The sequence below is a fragment of the Littorina saxatilis genome, linkage group LG5 (assembly GCF_037325665.1).
Source record: "Littorina saxatilis isolate snail1 linkage group LG5, US_GU_Lsax_2.0, whole genome shotgun sequence".
Lineage (NCBI taxonomy): Eukaryota > Metazoa > Mollusca > Gastropoda > Littorinimorpha > Littorinidae > Littorina > Littorina saxatilis.
In genome coordinates this window covers 35,271,462-35,291,030 of record NC_090249.1, presented here as the reverse complement: position 1 = coordinate 35,291,030, position 19,569 = coordinate 35,271,462, and the positions used below count along the sequence as shown (strand labels likewise).

The 19,569-nt window shown below is 42.5% G+C and overlaps 1 protein-coding gene across 1 annotated transcript in view; it reads left to right on the top strand.

Annotated features, from left to right (window-relative positions):
* LOC138966975 (dual specificity testis-specific protein kinase 2-like) overlaps positions 1–19,569 on the top strand; it is a 22,189-nt gene continuing 2,620 nt past the window's right edge. The window contains exons 1-2 of the mRNA XM_070339391.1: positions 1–691; positions 4,775–4,896. Of these exons, the coding sequence (XP_070195492.1) occupies positions 419–691; positions 4,775–4,896 (395 nt within the window). The 5' untranslated portion in view covers positions 1–418. The remainder of the gene's footprint in view (positions 692–4,774; positions 4,897–19,569) is intronic.

Sequence of the window (19,569 nt, the reverse complement as noted above, 5' to 3'; positions counted from 1 at the left end):
TCTTGCGAGATGTGCGATTCGTCTGTGTTTGTTTACTGCGAGTGTTTCTCGAATGCGCTCCCCTCGCCGGCAGATTGAACAGTTGTGTTGACAGGTTTCGTGTTGTCTGTAAGTTTCTGTACGGATTTCAGTGAAATGTACATGGAAAAGTTTGTGACGAGATGAGTTTTGTAGCAGATTGATAAGTCGGCTGCGCGGTTTGCAGATCTCTCGGTGTTTCTTCTGACGATCATGAGAAGAGAGAAGGGGGGAGCCGCCGTGCCAGCACACACCCCCGCATCCCCGACTTGATTACAAGACACTGCGCTCCCCATCGCTCAGCATTGATAATGTGACTTTCACAGAGGATAGGATGCTTTGTTTTTCTCTGATTTCGTTGGATTTTGTGTGACGAGATAAAAACGCGCGACGTCGGAAAATGACCGCTGAAATGGAGAAAACTGCTGCTTCCACTACTTCTTCAAGACGACCGCTTCGAAGAAGCAGAACGATTACTTGCAATGTGTACCCCGTCAGTCCACCTGTCGCAGAAAACATTGCCGAGGACAAGACAGAGGAGACAGCTGAAAATGAAAATACACCTCCAAAATCGTCTTGTCAGGCGCTGCGCCATGCGGTGTCCGCTCTGACAAGACTGGATGATTTTATCTGTGAAAAGATTGGATCTGGTTTCTTTTCTGAAGTGTTCAAGGTATGGAAATGTTGATTTAAATACACACCTTTTCTTATTTCATACATGTATGCAAAGAACATGTACATGTATCCATGGTATACGCACAGCGTTCGATGATGAAACAGCATAGCACGCTTGAAAAAAATACATTCTGACATTTTCGTAGTCCTCAGTAAAAATTGCTACTGATAAATTTTACAACAAAAATGTAAAAGAAATACATTTTTTTATGCATTGAGCACAAAAATATGTATTATGACTGGTACTTAGTCAGCAATGAGTATAACTTCACTGATGATATAAGTTGAAACAATTCAACAGTTTTACTAGGTGGCAAATTGGTACATGTACCATAATTATACAGTACTATAAATTATACACCCTTTGCACAGTGTAAAATCATATAGTAAATAATTAGTGACCCTTTGACAAAAGGCTGTAAATGTAATTATACATGTAGTGAGTGTGACTGTGAATCCAAGATCAGGGACTATATAGTGTCATATTTTTATAAATTATTTAAAAGAATGTATTACATGTACATGTACTTGTATATATATATATATATATATATATATATAAGGACAATTCCCGTGTTAGGGCGACATTGTGTCACCCAAAGGGATATTACGTTCTTTCCGTCCTCTATAGGCGACGAAATAGGTCAAACTTTTCTGCATTTTTTAGTGGAAAATGCTTCGACGCCGGAGCGGGTACTGGACCCAGTGCCTTTGTAGTGCACTTGCACTACAACCGCACTTTGTAGTGCACTTGCACTACAACCGCACTGGGTCCAGTACCCGCTCCGGCGTCGAAGCATTTTCCACTAAAAAATGCACAAAATTTACAGGACGGAAAGAATGTCAATACCATAACCCGGCAATGTTGGCGCAGTGGTATTGCAATAAGTCAAAGAACAGAGTCAGAAACAGTGAAAACATTAGGGCGACCGAGAAACGGTCGCCCTAAATTCAAAGTACAGTAAAAATATCGCTTTGAGCGACAAAATGTCGCCCTAACAGCGGAATTATGCTTATATATATATATATATATATATATATTTATACATATATATATTATATTTAGTTTTGGAAGCCTTCTCGCATTCACTGTCACAGTTATGTAGCAGGTTAGCCCTGCCCACCAGATCTTTAGAATTTTGCCTGTGGGAGTTAAAGATCCAATTATTTGTCCTAGCTCAGATAAGACCCCTGACCAGCAATACAAACAGAAGTGTCCCGCTTATAGGTTATTCACACAGTATACTTGAGTTTAAGGTGACCTTATTAGTCCAGAGACACTGACTGCCTGAGTTTGGTCACTACAGGATAGTCCCAGTGCTTCTTATTTCATGACAGTGCCACTCAATGACTCAGGCCAGTCATTGTTATAATTACTGTTTAAATTGAAGAAGGGACGTAAATTGAAACATAATGGGTGATTTTAAAGTAGTTAGTAGTTACACTTACAGTTACAGTGTATTTTATGGATTTTTTTTCTCTCAATTTGTTGTTTTTGTTTTTGTTGTTGTTGTTGTTGTTGTTGTTGTGTTGTTTGTTTGTACATTGTGTAGTACTGTACTTACCACATAAAACACTGGATGAAGTTCATGGCTGAAAAGCAATTGCCCTGTTTTCCAACACAAGCAGGGCTGCTCCCTAGCTTACCTGATTTAACTGTATTGACCTACAATGACGGAATGAAATTAGGAGAAACCACCACAAATACCTGCCCCTGGAGCATTTTTTAAGGTACCAACTACAACATTGCAACAATAGGCCTCCATAGTTAGAAAGTAGTCAACTTGTACTTGTAAGTTGTATCGAATTATGATTACCACTTACAACTGTGCAGTAGTTGGCATATATATATATGCATAATTTGCAATAGAATGACACTGAGTCACTGAATGGTTGTCTATGTTTTAAACATTTTTTTTTTATAGCTGTGCACACTCAAGAACCAATCTCGGTGCAAGGATGACGGGCGCTGTGGCATGGTGGTAATACGTCGGCCTCTTAATCGGAAGGTCGTGAGTTCGAATCCCGACCGCTGCCGCCTGGTGGGTTAAAGGTGGAGATTTTTCCAATCTCCCAGGTCAACTTATGTGCAGACCTGCTAGTGCCATATCCCCTTTCGTGTGCACACGCAAGCAAAAGACCAAATGCGCACGGAAAAGATCCTGTAATCCATTGTCAGAGTTCGGTTGGTTATAGAAACACAAACATACCCAGATCCTTCCCCCGAAAGCGGAATATGACTGCCTGAATGGCGGGGTACAACGGTCATATACGTCAAATACCACTCGTGCAAAAAACACGAGTATACGTGGGGGTTTCAGCCCACGCACGTAGAAGAGAAGAAGAAGGTGCAAGGAAAAGTGGTTTCCAACTGTTACTTTAGCAAGTTTTACCGCTCAAGGGGAAACTCACTAGACAAAAACTACAGTGGCGGCGGACCCTCTTGGGACCAGTCAAAAGTGGCCCTACATTGCAGGTGTCCTCGCATACATGTATTTGTATAGCAGGGAAACTTAGAATTTAATACACCAACTGACCAAGTAAGACCAAAACATGTGTTCTTCATTTGAAGGTGCCTTCTGATCTGAGAGGCCCTACAGTATAGGTACCAATGTACACTTTTATTGTTGAAAATTGAGAAAAAGGCATCAAATTTAAATCAGTTCTGCATCATGTCTGCACTTAAATTGGCTAAACGCTGAAGGGACTCATCTGCCTTACAGTTAACAGGGGGGGGGGGGGGGGGGGGGATGTCTATGCTATGCTAAAATGCATACACTGTATGATTGTATGTGGGGGGGGGGGGGGGGGGGAGAGTTGAAAAAAAATCGAAAAGAGAAAGTAGAGCAAGATATGGCAATGTTTTCTTGCCTGACTTATTCAAAAAGGTTCCGCTTCAGTGCACCCTTATAAATAATTATGCAGCTAGCTGTGCACTTGGCCATTGACAAATATTGAATGATGCATTCTGCAAGTGCAATGGTTTGTTTACATGTGTTTTGAGAGAAAGAAAAAAGATAAGTGTGTTATGATGAAAAATATTATCATGAGGTATAGAAACACCAAATACTCCAGTAAAAATCAATGATGGAAATGGAAAGAAAAAAAAATATATTTGGAGTATAAAAAATGATAATGCCATCAGTGATAAAGGATTGCCAATGACTTATGATTATCAGTTGATCAGGTACATGTATTGCACATATTTATTCATGTGTGCCTACATTAACTAAATTGTGTCAGTGTAAAATGACACTCATTCTCAAGTCAAAGGTGCTGTGTAGCTTAGGTGATGGTGTACACTACAGTAGAAGTAATTGACTTCAATAGTATAACTTTAAGGTGATTACTATCATATTGATTACAATTAGTAGATTTCTACAATGTGAGGCGTACCTTTGAAACAATGGAAGGACAGCCCAACAAGGCTAGAATTAATATTACACATACATGTATGTAAAACTAAAAGACTTAAACTTATGTAGATTGGTCTGTAAATATTGATGATGACTGTTATGATATTGATAGTGATTATTTATTATTAATTTTAAGTACAGGTGCATCAAATATCATGAGATGGATGTCATAAACAGGTCTGCTGGCAAGATATTGATGATTTATATTAATTATTGTGATGGTTTTGATGGAGTTGATGACGTTATTGTGCGACCCCATTGAAAGGATTTATTACAAGGTTTACTGGTGTACAGTGGAAACTCCCTTTCATATTTTAGACCACATGTATGTTTTAGGACCCACTCAACCCCCCCCCCCCCCCATCCCCTCTGAAGACCTGATTTTTTTTCCAGCTTTTCTGTTCATAATCATGATGTCTGTAAATGTACCTACTGTTTAAGACTCCCTCCCAGACCTAATGTTCTGACTATGCTCTAGAAAACACAAGTCATAAATGATGATGATAAAAGTAATGATGCAGATGATTAAAAAAAGGATGATTGACAAAGATTATGATCACAATAATTATACAGAGCAGATCAATGGGTGTCAAACCCTAGGCTGGAAAATGCTGAGGACGACGAAAATGGTGACAATATTGATAAAGATGATGTTGTTGTTGCAGGTCACCCACAGAACAACGGGTCAGGTAATGGCATTGAAAATGAATACCATGTCTAGCAACAGACACAACATGCTGCGCGAAGTGCAGCTGCTCAACAGACTGCAGCATCCCAATATTCTCAGGTAAGTTTGGATTTTATTCTGCATATTATTGTCACTACCTGTCTCCCTTGTTCTCTTCTGTGTGCAGGTGTGTGTGTGTGTGAGAGAGAGTGCGTGCATCTGTGTGAGCGTGCACACGCACATACATGACTGTGTCAGTATAACTTAACTGTTGCATTCAACTTTCAAATGGTGACACTCTGTAGAATGTAAACTAACTGTCTAACCTTCCATGTTTGCATGTATATATATATGTTACAGTTAATCTGTGAAACCAGGGAATACGTGTATTAATTAACTAAACTATTTTAGGTAATACATGAATTAACTGTTTTTTTCTGTCAGTTAATTCATGTATTACCTAGTTAATACACGTATTCCCTGGTTTCACAGATTAACTGTAACATATATCTCGGCTGAATTTTTTTTCCATTTTCTAGAGCTCTAAACATTCTTTCTTCAATGTTTTCATTCTTTGCTTCATCCTCAAAATGATGAAGCATGCTCATGACCATTCGACCATGGGACTGTTGCCTACTTTGCTGCCTTCAAAATAGTGGTGTGCAGAAGGTACAATTAAGTGCAATGTACGTCATGACAGTACGTCAAAAACATTACCAGAGGATTGAGTTGTGCACTTTGATAAAAAAAAAACCCTAAAAAACTGTAAGGCTTTACCTGTGGCACGCCCATCCTCTTCCTTCTCATCCTCTTCCTTCTCATCCTCTTCCTTCCTAGTTTGCGCTTGGTCAGTTTCATTCATAATAATATACCTGTACTTCCACGCCAAGGAAACTACAGAAAGAATACCCAGCAAGCTATGATCAGACCGCTAAATTAGTTAGTTAGTTAGTTAACTGTTGCTTAATGGGTCCAGCTGACCATTTAGGCCAAATCAGGACCCCCGCTAAATTAGTAATATCTGTGGTACCAAAGGAGATTCACAAGAGCAAACTTATTAACAGAGGAGGGCTGCATGCAGGCGGTAAATTGGATCACACGAGCATCGTAATGAATGGTATTGTTTGAGTGTGATGGTCAAGGCGGAGCGGAGATAAGACCTTGACTGCGTTTATCGGTCAGTATCTGGAATAATGGTACTGTGGATGGCTGTCTGTGTGTGTCTGTTTGCAGAGCTGTTGACTATCTGTTGCTTTCATTTCCTTGGCAGGGTTTTGACAGCTAAGTTTTAAAATACGTCACGAGGAATACACTATATCATGCGCGTATACACACACACACACACACACACACACACACACCGGCGCGGCATACGCACGCACACACGGACACACACACACTCTTGGGGGTTGGGATAAGGAGGGGGGGGGGGGGGGGCGGGGTCAACTTATTATAGGAATATCATAGTGAATTCATGAATATTCACATAGTATCCAAACAAAATCGAACCACATCCCAACAGCAACCGTGGAAGTGGTAGACCACTGTCTAATTTCCCCCAGACCTCGTTATAGCCTGGGGTCTGACTTCCAGACCCGCCAGAAACAAACTTAGAGGAAGAGCTCGTTCACACGTGGAGAGTACAGAACAGACTCCACGACCACTACCAGAGGGTTGCCTGGAACCGGCAAAACCCTACTGCTGGTGGTGGTGGTAATGATAGACAGCCTATTGATTGGATGTCAGCACTATTTTCATTCACCGTTAAAACCCCTTCTTCCTGTTACATCGATGAGGTTATGTTTTCTTTTCTTCCTCTCATGTGGTTTTTCTTGAAGTCAATTTTTTGCCGGTTTTGTGTTTTGTTTGTCTGTTTGTGGCGATGGACATGAATGGATGGTGGTGGACATACCGTGACGAACTGTTTTAGTGAAACCGACAAACAGTCATACACAGATAACATCCTCCCCCCTTCTCTCTCTCTCTCTCTCTCTCTCTCTCTCTCTCTCTCTCTCTCTCTCTCTCTCTCTCTCTCTCTCCCCCTCTCTCCTGTCTGTGTGTGTCCGCATCATCCTCTCTTTTCTGTCTGTTTGTCTGTCTGTCTGTCGCTCTGTCTCTCTCCCTCACTCCTTCCACCCGCCCCCTCTCCAATCAGTTTGAACTGAAGAGTCAATGCCCTTCCAACACCACCTTCAGTGTACAGTAAGCTCAATCCAGTGAGTTAGGAATAGCAAGTATAGTGTTTTTGTTTTCCGGCAAAGCGCCCTGCACCAAAGAGGCACGCACATCGGCTTCCATGCTTGAATTCCATCACCCACTTTCCTAATGCCGAGCCAAAAGCAAAGAGGCTGATCTAAAAAAGCAGATTCAACCATTTCTTTTCATTTCACTTCTGTGGTTCTTGATGGGATGGAGGCTGTTTTGGGGTGGAGGGAGGGAGGTGCTGATTGATCGGAGATGGGGGGAGGGAGGAGGATTGGCGTGTGTGTTGGGGGTTGGGTGGCAGCATTGAATTTTCAGAGTTTTTTACTCAGTGGGGGAGGGGGGTGGGTGGGGATGGTGCATGTGAAGAACATTCAGTAGTTTTTTTTAAGTAGCTAGCCAGTCACTTTTTACAAAATGTATTTTGTTCCGCAGCCACGTCAACATTTTTTTTTTTTAGAGTAAATGGCTAAGAAATGTGACTTTGTGTTGTTCACATTTGCGCTGTACATTCCTAGAGCAACACGTGTCGTTTTGTCCCGACAAAAACACATCTAAAACATTCATTCCATAGTAAATATCGGTGTACATTTCTACCCGTACTAGTATTGGTAGAACGACTGTTGTCCTAGTATTAAGGGATGGGAGGTGGGGCTGAGATCGGATAAGAGGGTGGTCGGGGTTGTTAACCCGTGATTTGTAAAAATGTAAAAAAAATTTACAAATCTTTTGTGGCAATTTTTTTTTTACAAATCACGTTTTTGCGCCCGATATTTTCTTGTCATCTCCAAAGTCAAGGGACAAAAACGAAATCCCTTGACTTTTGGGGTAGCGCGACTCTGTTAATTTTAAGATTTTTTATTTTTTTTTCATTACTAGGATGTCCCATCGTTGGGAAATTCCGGTCGCTTCCTCCCAGTGGAAAGCTACAGTCGCACTACCCCAAAGTCAAAGGATCTATTAGTCCCATTTCGCTGTTATCCCATTTCACCCCCATACCATTTCGCGACATTTCACAGGCCAAGTGTCATTTTACCACCATATCATGTACCATTAGGTCCACATCCCATTTTGGCGCAATCACGTTTCGCCGTTAGCCCATTTCGTCCCCATCCCATTTTCGCGACATTTCACAGGCCAAGTGTCATTTTACCACCATGTCATGTACCATTAGCTCCACTTCCCATTTTGTCGCAATCCCGTTTCGCCGTTAGCCCATTTCGCCCCCATCCCATTTTTGCGACATTTCACAGGCCAAGTGTCATTTTACCTCCGTGTCATACCACTAGCGCAACATTCCATTTTGTCGCCATGCCGTTTTGCCGTCATCCCATTTCGCCGCCATCCCTATTTCGCGACATTTTGGATTGTGGCAAAAATGGGATTTCGCGTAAACGGAATGTCTTCCTAGTTGAATAACGCAGTATTGTAGTATAGTGAGGCTTGGCAAGAAGAATAAATCAAAAATGGGATGGCGGCCAATGGGATGGTGTCAAAATGGGATGTCGCGCTATTGTTATGACACGGTAGTAAAATGACGCTTGGCTTGTGAAATGTCGCGACAATGGGATGGGGGCGAAATGGAATGGCGGTGAAATGGCATGGCGGCCAAATGGGATATGGTGTCAAAATGGGATGTCGCGCTATTGTTATGACATGTTAGTAAAATGACGCTTGGCTTGTGAAATGTCGCGAAAATGGGATGGGGCAAAAAATGGGACGGCGGCAAAATGGGATTGCACCAAAATGGGATGTGGATCTAAAACCACCCCTACCACTCAGCGTAGAGGATCTAAACAAGAAAAATTAATAATAATGAAAGGCATGCATTACTTTGTGGAATGCGATATTTTTACATTTTTACATTTTTGCAAATGTTTTTACATTTTTACAAATCACGGGTTAACCGGGGTTCAAAGTGATGATTATCTTGAGTTGCGCATTTGTTTTTGTCTTTCGTCAGATTGCTAAACTGTATTTACGTTTCGCATTTGTTGGCAATTAACGTCTGTTGGAAGTTTTTATGTTTGTGCTTCCGTGTATTTTATTTCTTGGTGTTCTTTATGATTATATCTGACTGTGTAATCATACTTTTATCACTACATGAGGGTCATCTATAATAGCAATTGCCATAGACCTCAAATTGATTGTGGAGATTATTTTGTTTCATTAATTTCGGTGTGTGTGTGTGTGTGTGTGTGTGTGTGTGTGTGTGTGTGTGTGTGTGTGTGTGTGTGTGTGTGTGTGTGTGTGTGTGTGTTATAATAAACTGTTGAGTAAAATGCTATCATACACTATCGCGTGTTTGGAGAACACTTACGAAAGGGAAAACAAATATAAGATCATTTCCCGTTTTAGATGTGTAATCAGAAGATCAAAACGGCGCCTTCCCACGACGGAATACCATCAGGATTTAGATGTCGGATATGAATTGCGTTCTGTTTGCTGAATCAAATGAAATCAATAGGACACAGACTTCAGTGTTTGCCGACATGATTGTTGCCCGTATGGCATGGCACATGTATGCCCACAGTGGTTTGAACGCTCATGAAAGAAAACCACAAAGAGAGAATTAAATTATGTATGCTACGACATTTGTTGCTGTTGTTTTTATTTTTTTAACTTGTACTTTTTGGGCGAATCGAAGATTTCTTTTTGCGGCGCCGGTGGTACGTGAGTGTGGAAAATGGAATGTCGATCGCGCAGTAGTGCAACATCATGTAAGAATGTTTATGCAGAGATAACACTCATGTACGACATATCCACAGGCAAACCTATGTGGCCAGCAATGATCGACTGTCTTCGATGGTTTGTCTCCGTTCACTGAAGGGTGTGTGTGGGTGTGGGTGTTTGAGATAGAGAGAGAGAGAGAGAGAGAGAGAGAGAGAGAGAGAGAGAGAGAGAGAGAGAGAGAGAGAGTGTGTGTGTGTGTGTGTGTGTGTGTTCCACGGTGTGTGTGTGTGTGTGTCCCACGGTGTGTATGTGTGTGTGTGTGTATGTGTGTATGTGTGTGTGTGTGTGTGTGTGTGTGTGTGTGTGTGTGTGTGTGTGTGTGTGTGTGTGATATTGATGTAAGAGATAGACAGAAAGCACGAGCTCACTCATCAAAGCGTGTGAAAGCAAGCAATACAATACAGCAGACACATTACAGATCTTGTTGCAAAAAGAAAGCAATAACATATGTTCACATATATATATCTATATCCTTCAGTCTGACCTTCCCAGCAACCACTAGAGTTAACAATATAGATCAATCATCACGTTGTAGCGTAGAATATGTCACCTCTGCCGATTACCCCAACCCACTTCATTCCTCCAGCCGCCCACTTTGCTACCAGAATAACCCCTAGCAGAGTAAGTGTGTTTCTGCATGAAAAAAAAGGGGGGGGGGGGAGAACAAGAAGGTGTTTTTGTCGATTGCAAACAGCGCTCAGACTGTCAGTCTCTCGCCACACTGATTGCTCTTGCACGTGCAACTTTTTGCTGAGACAGCGGGGATGCAACAGCGCAGCGCAGTACCGATACTGCCACCTTTTCTCCGATGCACTGCTAGTGGGTACTAGTTTTTGGGTGAAGCGGCTAGTTTTACGTTTTGTGTCCCCTGAAGTCGGCTCTTGACCAAGAGTAACCTGTAATAATTAAAAACAACAACAGTTTCCTTTATTTGAATGATTGCCCATACTAGCAGTATCATTGTGAAAAAAGGACAGTTAACGAAGAAGTATGCTCACCGCCTCAGAACTTAAATGTAAAAACAGGTTGGTGTGGGGGGGGGGGGGGTGTTGAAGCAACCTGCAACGGAGAGTATACCTGTTGTGTTTTAGTTTCTTTTTAGTGAATGGTCTCAGTCCTGGCAGTGTTAGTGTCAACCGGAAAGTTTACCGGTTTGTATGAGAAAATCGGAGGTTTTGTGGCATGTATTCGTTTTATCTTTTGAGTTTACACCGGTTTACAAAACACCTGGCGCTGTGTCCCTGCAAGGACACCCAAACTTCTTCTTGAAAGAAACTGCTATCAAATCAACTTCAACCCCCCGCGGGTTAGGGGGAGTCCCATATTGGTTGGGACGAGAAAGAATTTACCCGATGCTACCCAGCATGTCGTAAGAGGCGACTAACGGTTCTGTTTCTCCTTTTACCCTTGTTAAGTGTTTCTTGTATAGAATATAGTCAATGTTTGTAAAGATTTTAGTCAAGCAGTATGTAAGAAATGTTAAGTCCTTTGTACTGGAAACTTGCATTCTCCCAGTAAGGTCATATATTGTACTACGTTGCAAGCCCCTGGAGCAATTTTTTTATTAGTGCTTTTGTGAACAAGAAACAATTAACAAGTGGCTCTATCCCATCTCCCCCCTTTCCCCTATCCCATCTCCCCCCTTTCCCCGTCGCGATATAACCTTGAATGGTTGAAAACGACGTTAAACACCAAATAAATAAAGAAAGAAAGAAATCAACTTCAACATAACTGGCAACTCCTGATTAAGACAAAGTCATTGTACGTGTGATGGGGTGGAAGGAGGAGGAAGTAGATGATTTGAAGTAATAGGTTGGTGAAGTAGTCAACTTGTAGAAGTAGACCCCAAAGGTAAGGAGAACACCATGTAGGTGCCTCTTTAGTGTCTTGCACTGAACGAACAACACTTACATTCGTAATGGACTTTACACACGTGTAGAGAATGATAGACAAGAGTTTACTGGCCCAGACCGACGAATCACTTGATGCAACAACATGACACTCTGGAAAACCATGACCGTCGTTTCACATTTCTCTTTCATTCCTGTTCCTTTCCTTTCCTTTCTAACCCAGCCCGGGAGGCCACACCAATAGTGCAATGCAGTCCACATCATGCTGTCTAAAACAAGAGGCGAAACCTTCAAGGCTCACGTAAGAAATCGACAAACAGTAACACAAACTCAGTCACTCCGTCACACATACACACATACACACACACACACACACACACACACACACACACACACACACACACACACACACACACACACACACACACACAGTAAGCATAGGTGACACTGTGCAAGAAAGCGAGACACTAGATCTAGATCTGTCTGTCTGCATGTAGCCTACTTACAGGGACACGACTGCCAACTAGTCTCGGCCCGCTCAAAATAACAATGACCGAGACTTTCAGTAATTCCTTCGCGTGACGTCTAACCCTCTTACGTCATAATGTGACGTCTTCAAATGACGAAATGTTAAAGTTTCTACCACAGACATACACACGCACGCACACACGCACATACGCACGCACAGACAGACAAAGTTACGATCGCATAGGCTACACTTACGTGAGCCAACACTTCTCTCAAGTTCTGTTCTGGACAGTTCCAACAAGTTCTGCCGGACAATCTCACACACTATGATGTACATAGAAATGGGTGAGGTCAAAACCACCAATCAGAAGTGAGCTAACACGACTGACATCGCATCTCATTGGTCAAGCAAGTAAACAAATCACAATCTTACAAATACACACGGCTGAACACGCAACCTGAAAGAGGAAAGCGACATTCTAAGTCTAACACCGTCTTAACGAGGCTTTAATCGGAGCGCTTCTAACATCATCACAAAAACATGATACCGGCGGCTACCCCGGGTCGGTCATAAAAGTTACACAACTGACCACTTGCAGGTGAGGTACCCTCTCTCCCTAGCCTAGGAGAGCGGCTTGACTTCATAGAGAACAAAAACTAGTCTCTAGTGAATGCACACAGACGGCTAAGCGCTTTTGCGATCTATGCAGGTGTCTGGACATGTGCATCTCATAATTTAATTGAGAACAGATAATGACATTACACAAAACATAAAGCGACCGGCAAAACGTACACAAAACACAAATGACAGAAAAACATTATGATGAATGAGTAGCCAGTTTGCACCCAGCTACATCAGTTCTACTATCGCCCCCTTCAGTTTCTGTACGATGACAATTCAAGAGAACGGTAGTTTGGCAGTACCCCCTCTTGTAACCCAGTTTGTTTGTTTGTTTGTTTGCTTAACGCCCAGCCGACCACGAAGGGCCATATCAGGGCGTTGCTGCTTTGACATATAACGTGCGCCACACACAAGACAGAAGTCGCAGCACAGGCTTCATGTCTCACCCAGTCACATTATTCTGACACCGGACCAACCAGTCCTAGCACTAACCCCATAATGCCAGACGCCAGGCGGAGCAGCCACTAGATTGCCAATTTTAAAGTCTTATGTGTGACCCGGCCGGGGTTCGAACCCACGACCTCCCGATCACGGGGCGGACGCCTTACCACTAGGCCAACCGTGCCGGTTTTTGTAACCCAGTAGCTCATGTATAGTTGAAGCTCGCACATTCGGTCAGTCATATTTTAACATGGCATGTTATTGATTTAATTATCGCTAGTTAGCCCTACAATACAATAATTGTGAAGAACGTAGTGTCTCCTGCGACACATTCGCGAAGAACTTTTAAACCCATGTGTCATTGCTGAAATTTGCAAACACATTCGAGGTATTTGTCTCACGTACAGTGCCTACTGCCAGATCTGCGTGGCCTTGACACAAAGCCAGTAAACATAATTATATTTCAACACAACAATGTGTACTCTTATGCGTGTACCTTTCGCACGTGCTACAGTTCTTCTGCCTTAACAGAAATTGGACCTGGCAGACTTGATGGAAAGGTTTGATGTACGTGCGTGAGTGTGTGTGTTTGTGTGTGTGTGTGTGTGTGTGTGTGTGTGTGTGTGTGTGTGTGTGTGTGTGTGTGTGTTATACTCAGTGTCACTGTTTAAAATTCGCACACATGTATTCTGCCAAAGTCGCATTGACACGAAGCCAATTGACATCTGGTATGAACCAACAGTTTGTACTCACGTGTACCCGGCGCACATGCAGCACGGTGTCCAGAGGCACATGCACCAAAGCACATCGACAGCCACAAACACTGAATTTGACGGACTTAAAACATTGAAAATATGAGGTCTTCCAAATATCTACTCTGGCGGGAGAGGGGAGAGGAGGGGCAGGGATGCTGCGAACAAATGTTCATGTTAGTGCAAGTACATGTACTGGTATGGTGCCCACGCAAGAAGCACATTTTCAGAGTCTGATGTTCCTTCTGCCTGTGGTTGTGTGCAGTACGGTCCTAGTGCTGAAAGGTCAAAGCAACCTTTGCTGCAAGTGTTCCTCTGTGTATCTGTTTTCCTGCTTGTCTGTCTGGCTTGTCGCCTTCATGTCGTCTCTGTCCGCCAGTCTGTGTCATCTTTGCACCAGTCGTCCTCGTTTGCTCCCAACTCCTCATCCTCGTTTTCTTTTTTTCCTCCAGCTTTCTGTCTTTGGACTCGTATGTGCGTGAATGCGTGTGTGTGGTGTGTGTGTGTGTGTGTGTGTGTGTGAGAGAGAGAGAGAGAGAGAGAGTAAGAGTGGGTGAGAGAGAGAGAGTGTTTGTGCATGTGTGTGTGTGTGTGTGTGTGTGTGTGTTTGTGCATGTGTGTGTGTGTGTGTGTGTGTGTGTTTGTGCATGTGTGTGTGTGTGTGTGCGCGCACGTGGATTGGATTTCAAAATGAGCTTAGCAAAGGTATTAGTCCCGTCTGTACTGACACCGATGGCTTCCGTGCCGCAAGCTGAGCGCAACATGATGACATACACCTCCAAATTGAATCCCTTCACTATTTCCTCTTCACGCTGATTCCACACTAAAATCTCTTGTCCTAACTGTTCACTGTGTCGTTTAGTGCTCTCATCTTGGTCATTGTCACCACTTAGTTCTTGAGCCGTTTTTACATTTAGTCAAGTTTTGACTAAATGTTTTAACATAGGCTGGGAATCGAGACGAGGGTTGTGGTGTATGTGTGTGTGCGTGTGTACGTGTGTATAGAGCGATTCCGAGAAAAGTACAAGACTGATTTTCATGAAACTTCGCATGAGAGTTTCTGGGTACAATATCCCCCAGACGTTTTTCTCATTTTTTCGATAAATGTCTTTGATGACGTCATATCCGGCTTTTAGTGAAAGTTGAGGCAGCGCTGTCACGCCCTCATATGTTGACCAAATTCATTGACATTATGGTCAAGCAATCTTCGACAAAGTCCGGACTTTGGTACTGCATTTCATCTTAGAGGCTTAAAAATGAATTAATGAGTTTGGTCATTAAAAATCTGAAAATTGTAATTAAATTTTTTTTTATAAAACGATCTTAACATAATTTCATCTTATTCTTCATCATTTCCTGATTCCAAGAACATATAGAGATGTTCTATTTAAATTAAAATCAAGCTATGAAAATTAAAAATATGAAAATTATGATTAAGAATAATTCAATTTCCGAAATCGATTTAAATATCATTTTATTCCTTGTCGGTTTCTGATTCCAAAAACATATAGATATATATATGTTATTTTAGGATTAAAAACAAGCTCAGAAAGTTAAAAAGAATAGAGGTACAGAAAAGCGTGCTATCCCGCTCATCGCAACCACTACCGCACTATACTGCCTTGTCAATGTCACTGCCTTTTCCACGAGCGGGGGACTGACGATGCTATACGGTCTTGGTGAAAAAAATGCAGTGCGTTCAGTTTCATTCTGTGAGTTCGACAGCTTGACTAAATGTAGTAATTTCGCCTTACGCGACTTGTTTTGCTGTCGTTTTACTGTCTATTACATTGCGGGTAAACAGATGTAAAGTGGTTGTTGATAATCGTGCTATTCACTGTATCTCAACATCGTTATTATTATTTAAAACTTCTTTACTCTGCAGGCTTGCAAAGTTGAGATTTGATCAGATTCCTGTCTTGATTTTAAAGTAGGGCTCTACTCCGATAAGCCGCTTACCTAGCTAATTGACCCCAGACCCAGACATTTACTACCAGTGTCTTGCCAAGACACATAAAGTGACTTCTCGGCGGATTGACCTACTTAGGCTACTAACTTAACATCACCCACTCCGCTTGACAGTTCTCGGTGGGGGCTGATTAGTGACTTGATTGCCCCTTTCTGATGTTGTTAGTCTTGACCGTTCTGCGTTCTCCTGTCGGTAATCGGGTAAATGTGTGGTTTGGTTTGGCTAAAGTCGTAGATAAATCGATAGTAACGAACCTAGAAAGGCCGGAGATTTGGGGGGGGGGGGGGGGGGCAGCAGAGGTAAAGGGCGTTTGGTGGTGCCATCTTTCTTTGACCGATCTGAAGAAATCTCTGTAATTGCTTTTATAACAAGCCAAAGACATGTCTCATGCTAATGATTATTCCTGTACAGTGAAAAGAGTTCTCTTCTGACGTCAGCCATCGTTGAGTTTCATGGTAGTGTTCTCTCAAGTCAAGTCAAGTCAAGTCAAGTCAAGTATTTTAAAGGTACAAGGAAATGAACAAGATGCTCGATCATTGCTTTTGACAGACAGGAGGCATCTTAGATTGCATATTATATCTCCTTCCAGATAGCTACAGTGATACCTGCAGTGTGAGGCTCCCTCCAATGAGAGGACACCTCCCAGTAAAGGACACATTTTGTCCCTAAGTCCATTATCTTGACCAAAGTATACCTGTCGTCAAAGACCGCCTGAACTAATGTTCAGACACGTTGGACTGGTTCCCATGGTGTCCTTTTACGACAGGTACCACTGTATCTTCTTCCAGACGGCTAGTCTTCAGTATTACACACAGTTAGACCTCTTACCTTGTCCTTGGCTACTGTTGATGTCAGCACAAATTGCGGTCGACCCTCATCCTAGGCAAGCTGAGGTCAACCCTTATTCGAGGCGAGCGACTCGTTGGGGTCGCCCGGATCTTTGTGGTCGGGTGGATGGGGGGGGGGGGGGGATGCCCATCAAGAAACATCCCCACGGCGTTACAAATCGGACAGCTTCGATTGTCCCACAAGGGGGGAAGGGGGTCAGGGGGAGAGGGAGCTGTCCGTTTGTTGGTCCGCATGCCTGGCTCTTAACTTTGTTTAGACTTTGTGCGATTGAACAAGCACCGTCTGGCCACCGCGTATAACCCTTCATCGACCCTCTGCTAACAACAGCAAATGGGATTCAGCATGCGGGAATCTCTCCATTGCTCTCTCTCCCTATGTCTGATTTCAGCGATTAGTATTGAAGTTTTGACAGATTCTGACTGCTGGCTGTATGTGTGATTGTTTGTAAGATCGTGTAGATGAGTACACGGGATGCTTGAAGTGTGTTTATGCAGTCATGGGGCATCACTTGTAGTGGTAAACACACTGGTACTATAGCGCACTTTGCACATTTACTGGTTCCAAAAGTATGGAGAGAACGAAGAGGAAAGTGAATGAGGAAAGTTAAACTTAAAGGTTCTTGTCTACATTTTTATACCGAAATCGCCATTTGACCATTACAATGCAGAGTCTATTATCTACATATATCAACGATACACCCCCTTTCGATCAGGTAAGACGAAGCCAGTGTAGCCGTTTGAAAATTCATTGTATAGTAGGATATCCTTATTTGGAAAATGCCAAGCGCAAAACTCCTCTCAAATCCCGTGCACTTCGTGCGTTTAAAAAAAAGCGTGGACAGCGCTCCAGTGTGAAACTGTTGCTGCACTTGTTTGGGCGTGGCTAAAAGCACAGTGACATGAATTTGATTGGTCAGTATTTTTAGGCAAAGCACATGTTCTCAGCAAACAGAAAACAAAATATTGGAAGCGCGAGTCACGCTACCCAAAAATAAAATCTTTTTTTACATATATTTTTTTTCTATAACTTTTTCCCCATGGTTCATTCATCATTTGACATAATTTTTGTTTCGAAATCTAACCATAAGATTATTGAAAAAAAAAGCCATCGAACGCAGAAGAAGAAGAATTGAAAACAAGTCGCGTAAGGCGAAAATACAATATTTAGTCAAGTAGCTGTCGAACTCACAGAATGAAACTGAACGCAACGCAACGCAGCAAGACCGTATACTCGTAGCATCGTCACTCCACCGCCCGTGGCAAAGGCAGTGCACGTGGAATTGACAAGAAGAGCGGGGTATTCGTTGCGCTGAGAAGGATAGCACGCTTTTCTGTACCTCTCTTCGTTTTAACTTTCTGAGCGTGTTTTTAATCCAAACATATCATATCTATATATTTTTGGAATCAGGAACCGACAAGGAATAAGATGAAAGTGTTTTTAAATTGATTTCGAAAACAAAATTTTGATAATAATTTTTATATATTTAATTTTCAGAGCTTGTTTTTAATCCGAATATAACATATTTATATGTTTTTGGAATCAGCAAATGATGGAGAATAAGATAAACGTAAATTTGGATCGTTTTATAAGTTTTTATTTTTTTTTACAATTTTCAGATTTTTAATGACCAAAGTCATTAATTAATTTTTAAGCCACCAAGCTGAAATGCAATACCGAACCCCGGGCTTCGTCGAAGAGTACTTGACCAAAATTTCAACCAATTTGGTTGAAAAATGAGGGCGTGACAGTGCCGCCTCAACTTTCACGAAAAGCCGGATATGACGTCATCAAAGACATTTATCGAAAAAATGAAAAATACTTTCGGGGATATCGTACCCAGGAACTTTCATGTCAAATTTCATAAAGATCGGTCCAGTAGTTTTGTCTGAATCGCTCTACACACACACACACACACACACACACGCACGCACATACACCACGACCCTCGTTTCGATTCCCCCTCGATGTTAAAATATTTAGTCAAAACTTGACTAAATATAAAAAGCAAAAATGTAGACGACCACCTTTAAGTGGTAGGTTTTTGTGCGTACAGAAAAATAACTAACCCCAACCCCTTCGCGCTCCCCTACAAAAACCAAATATCAGTTTATGTTTAAAACGGGATTGAATGCAGGGGTTTTGATTTCAATGTCTAAAGTTCTATGAAATGAGATTAATTTTAGATGTTAACGGTTTCTGAAGTACGTTTACCAAAGTGTTTCTTTACTGGTAAGGTTACCTGTGCGTCGCGTTATGCAAATATACGAAGGTTCTCCGCCATTGTGGTAGTCGGTACGTTGCGCGTTATTGCCACAGCTACGGCCATTTTTGTTGGCGAATTCGATTCGATTATGTGGGAAAATTCTCTCTCCTCTCTCTCCCTCCCTCCCTCTCTCTCCCTCTCTCTCCCTCTCTATAAAAGTCCCGCCCCCCTCTAACTCTCCATCTCTCTCTCTCCCCCCCCCCCCCCTCTCTCTTGGCTCACAATGGTTGTTCTGCAGGCTTGCAAAGTTGAGATTTGATCAGATTCCTGTCTTGATTTTAAAGTAGGGCTCTACTCCGATAAGCCGCTTACCTAGTAATTGACCCCAGACCCAGACATTTACTACCAGTGTCTTGCCAAGACACATAAAGTGACTTCTCGGCGGATTGACCTACTAACTTAACATTACCCACTCCGCTTGACAGTTCTCGGTGGGGGCTGATTAGTGACTTGATTGCCCCTTTCTGATGTTGTTAGTCTTGACCGTTCTGCGTTCTCCTGTCGGTAATCGGGTAAATGTGTGGTTTGGTTTGGCTAAAGTCGTAGGTAAAATAATCGATAGTAACGAACCTAGAAAGGCCGGAGATTGGGGGGGGGGGGGGGGGGGGGGGGGCAGCAGAGGTAAAGGGCGTTTGGTGGTGCCA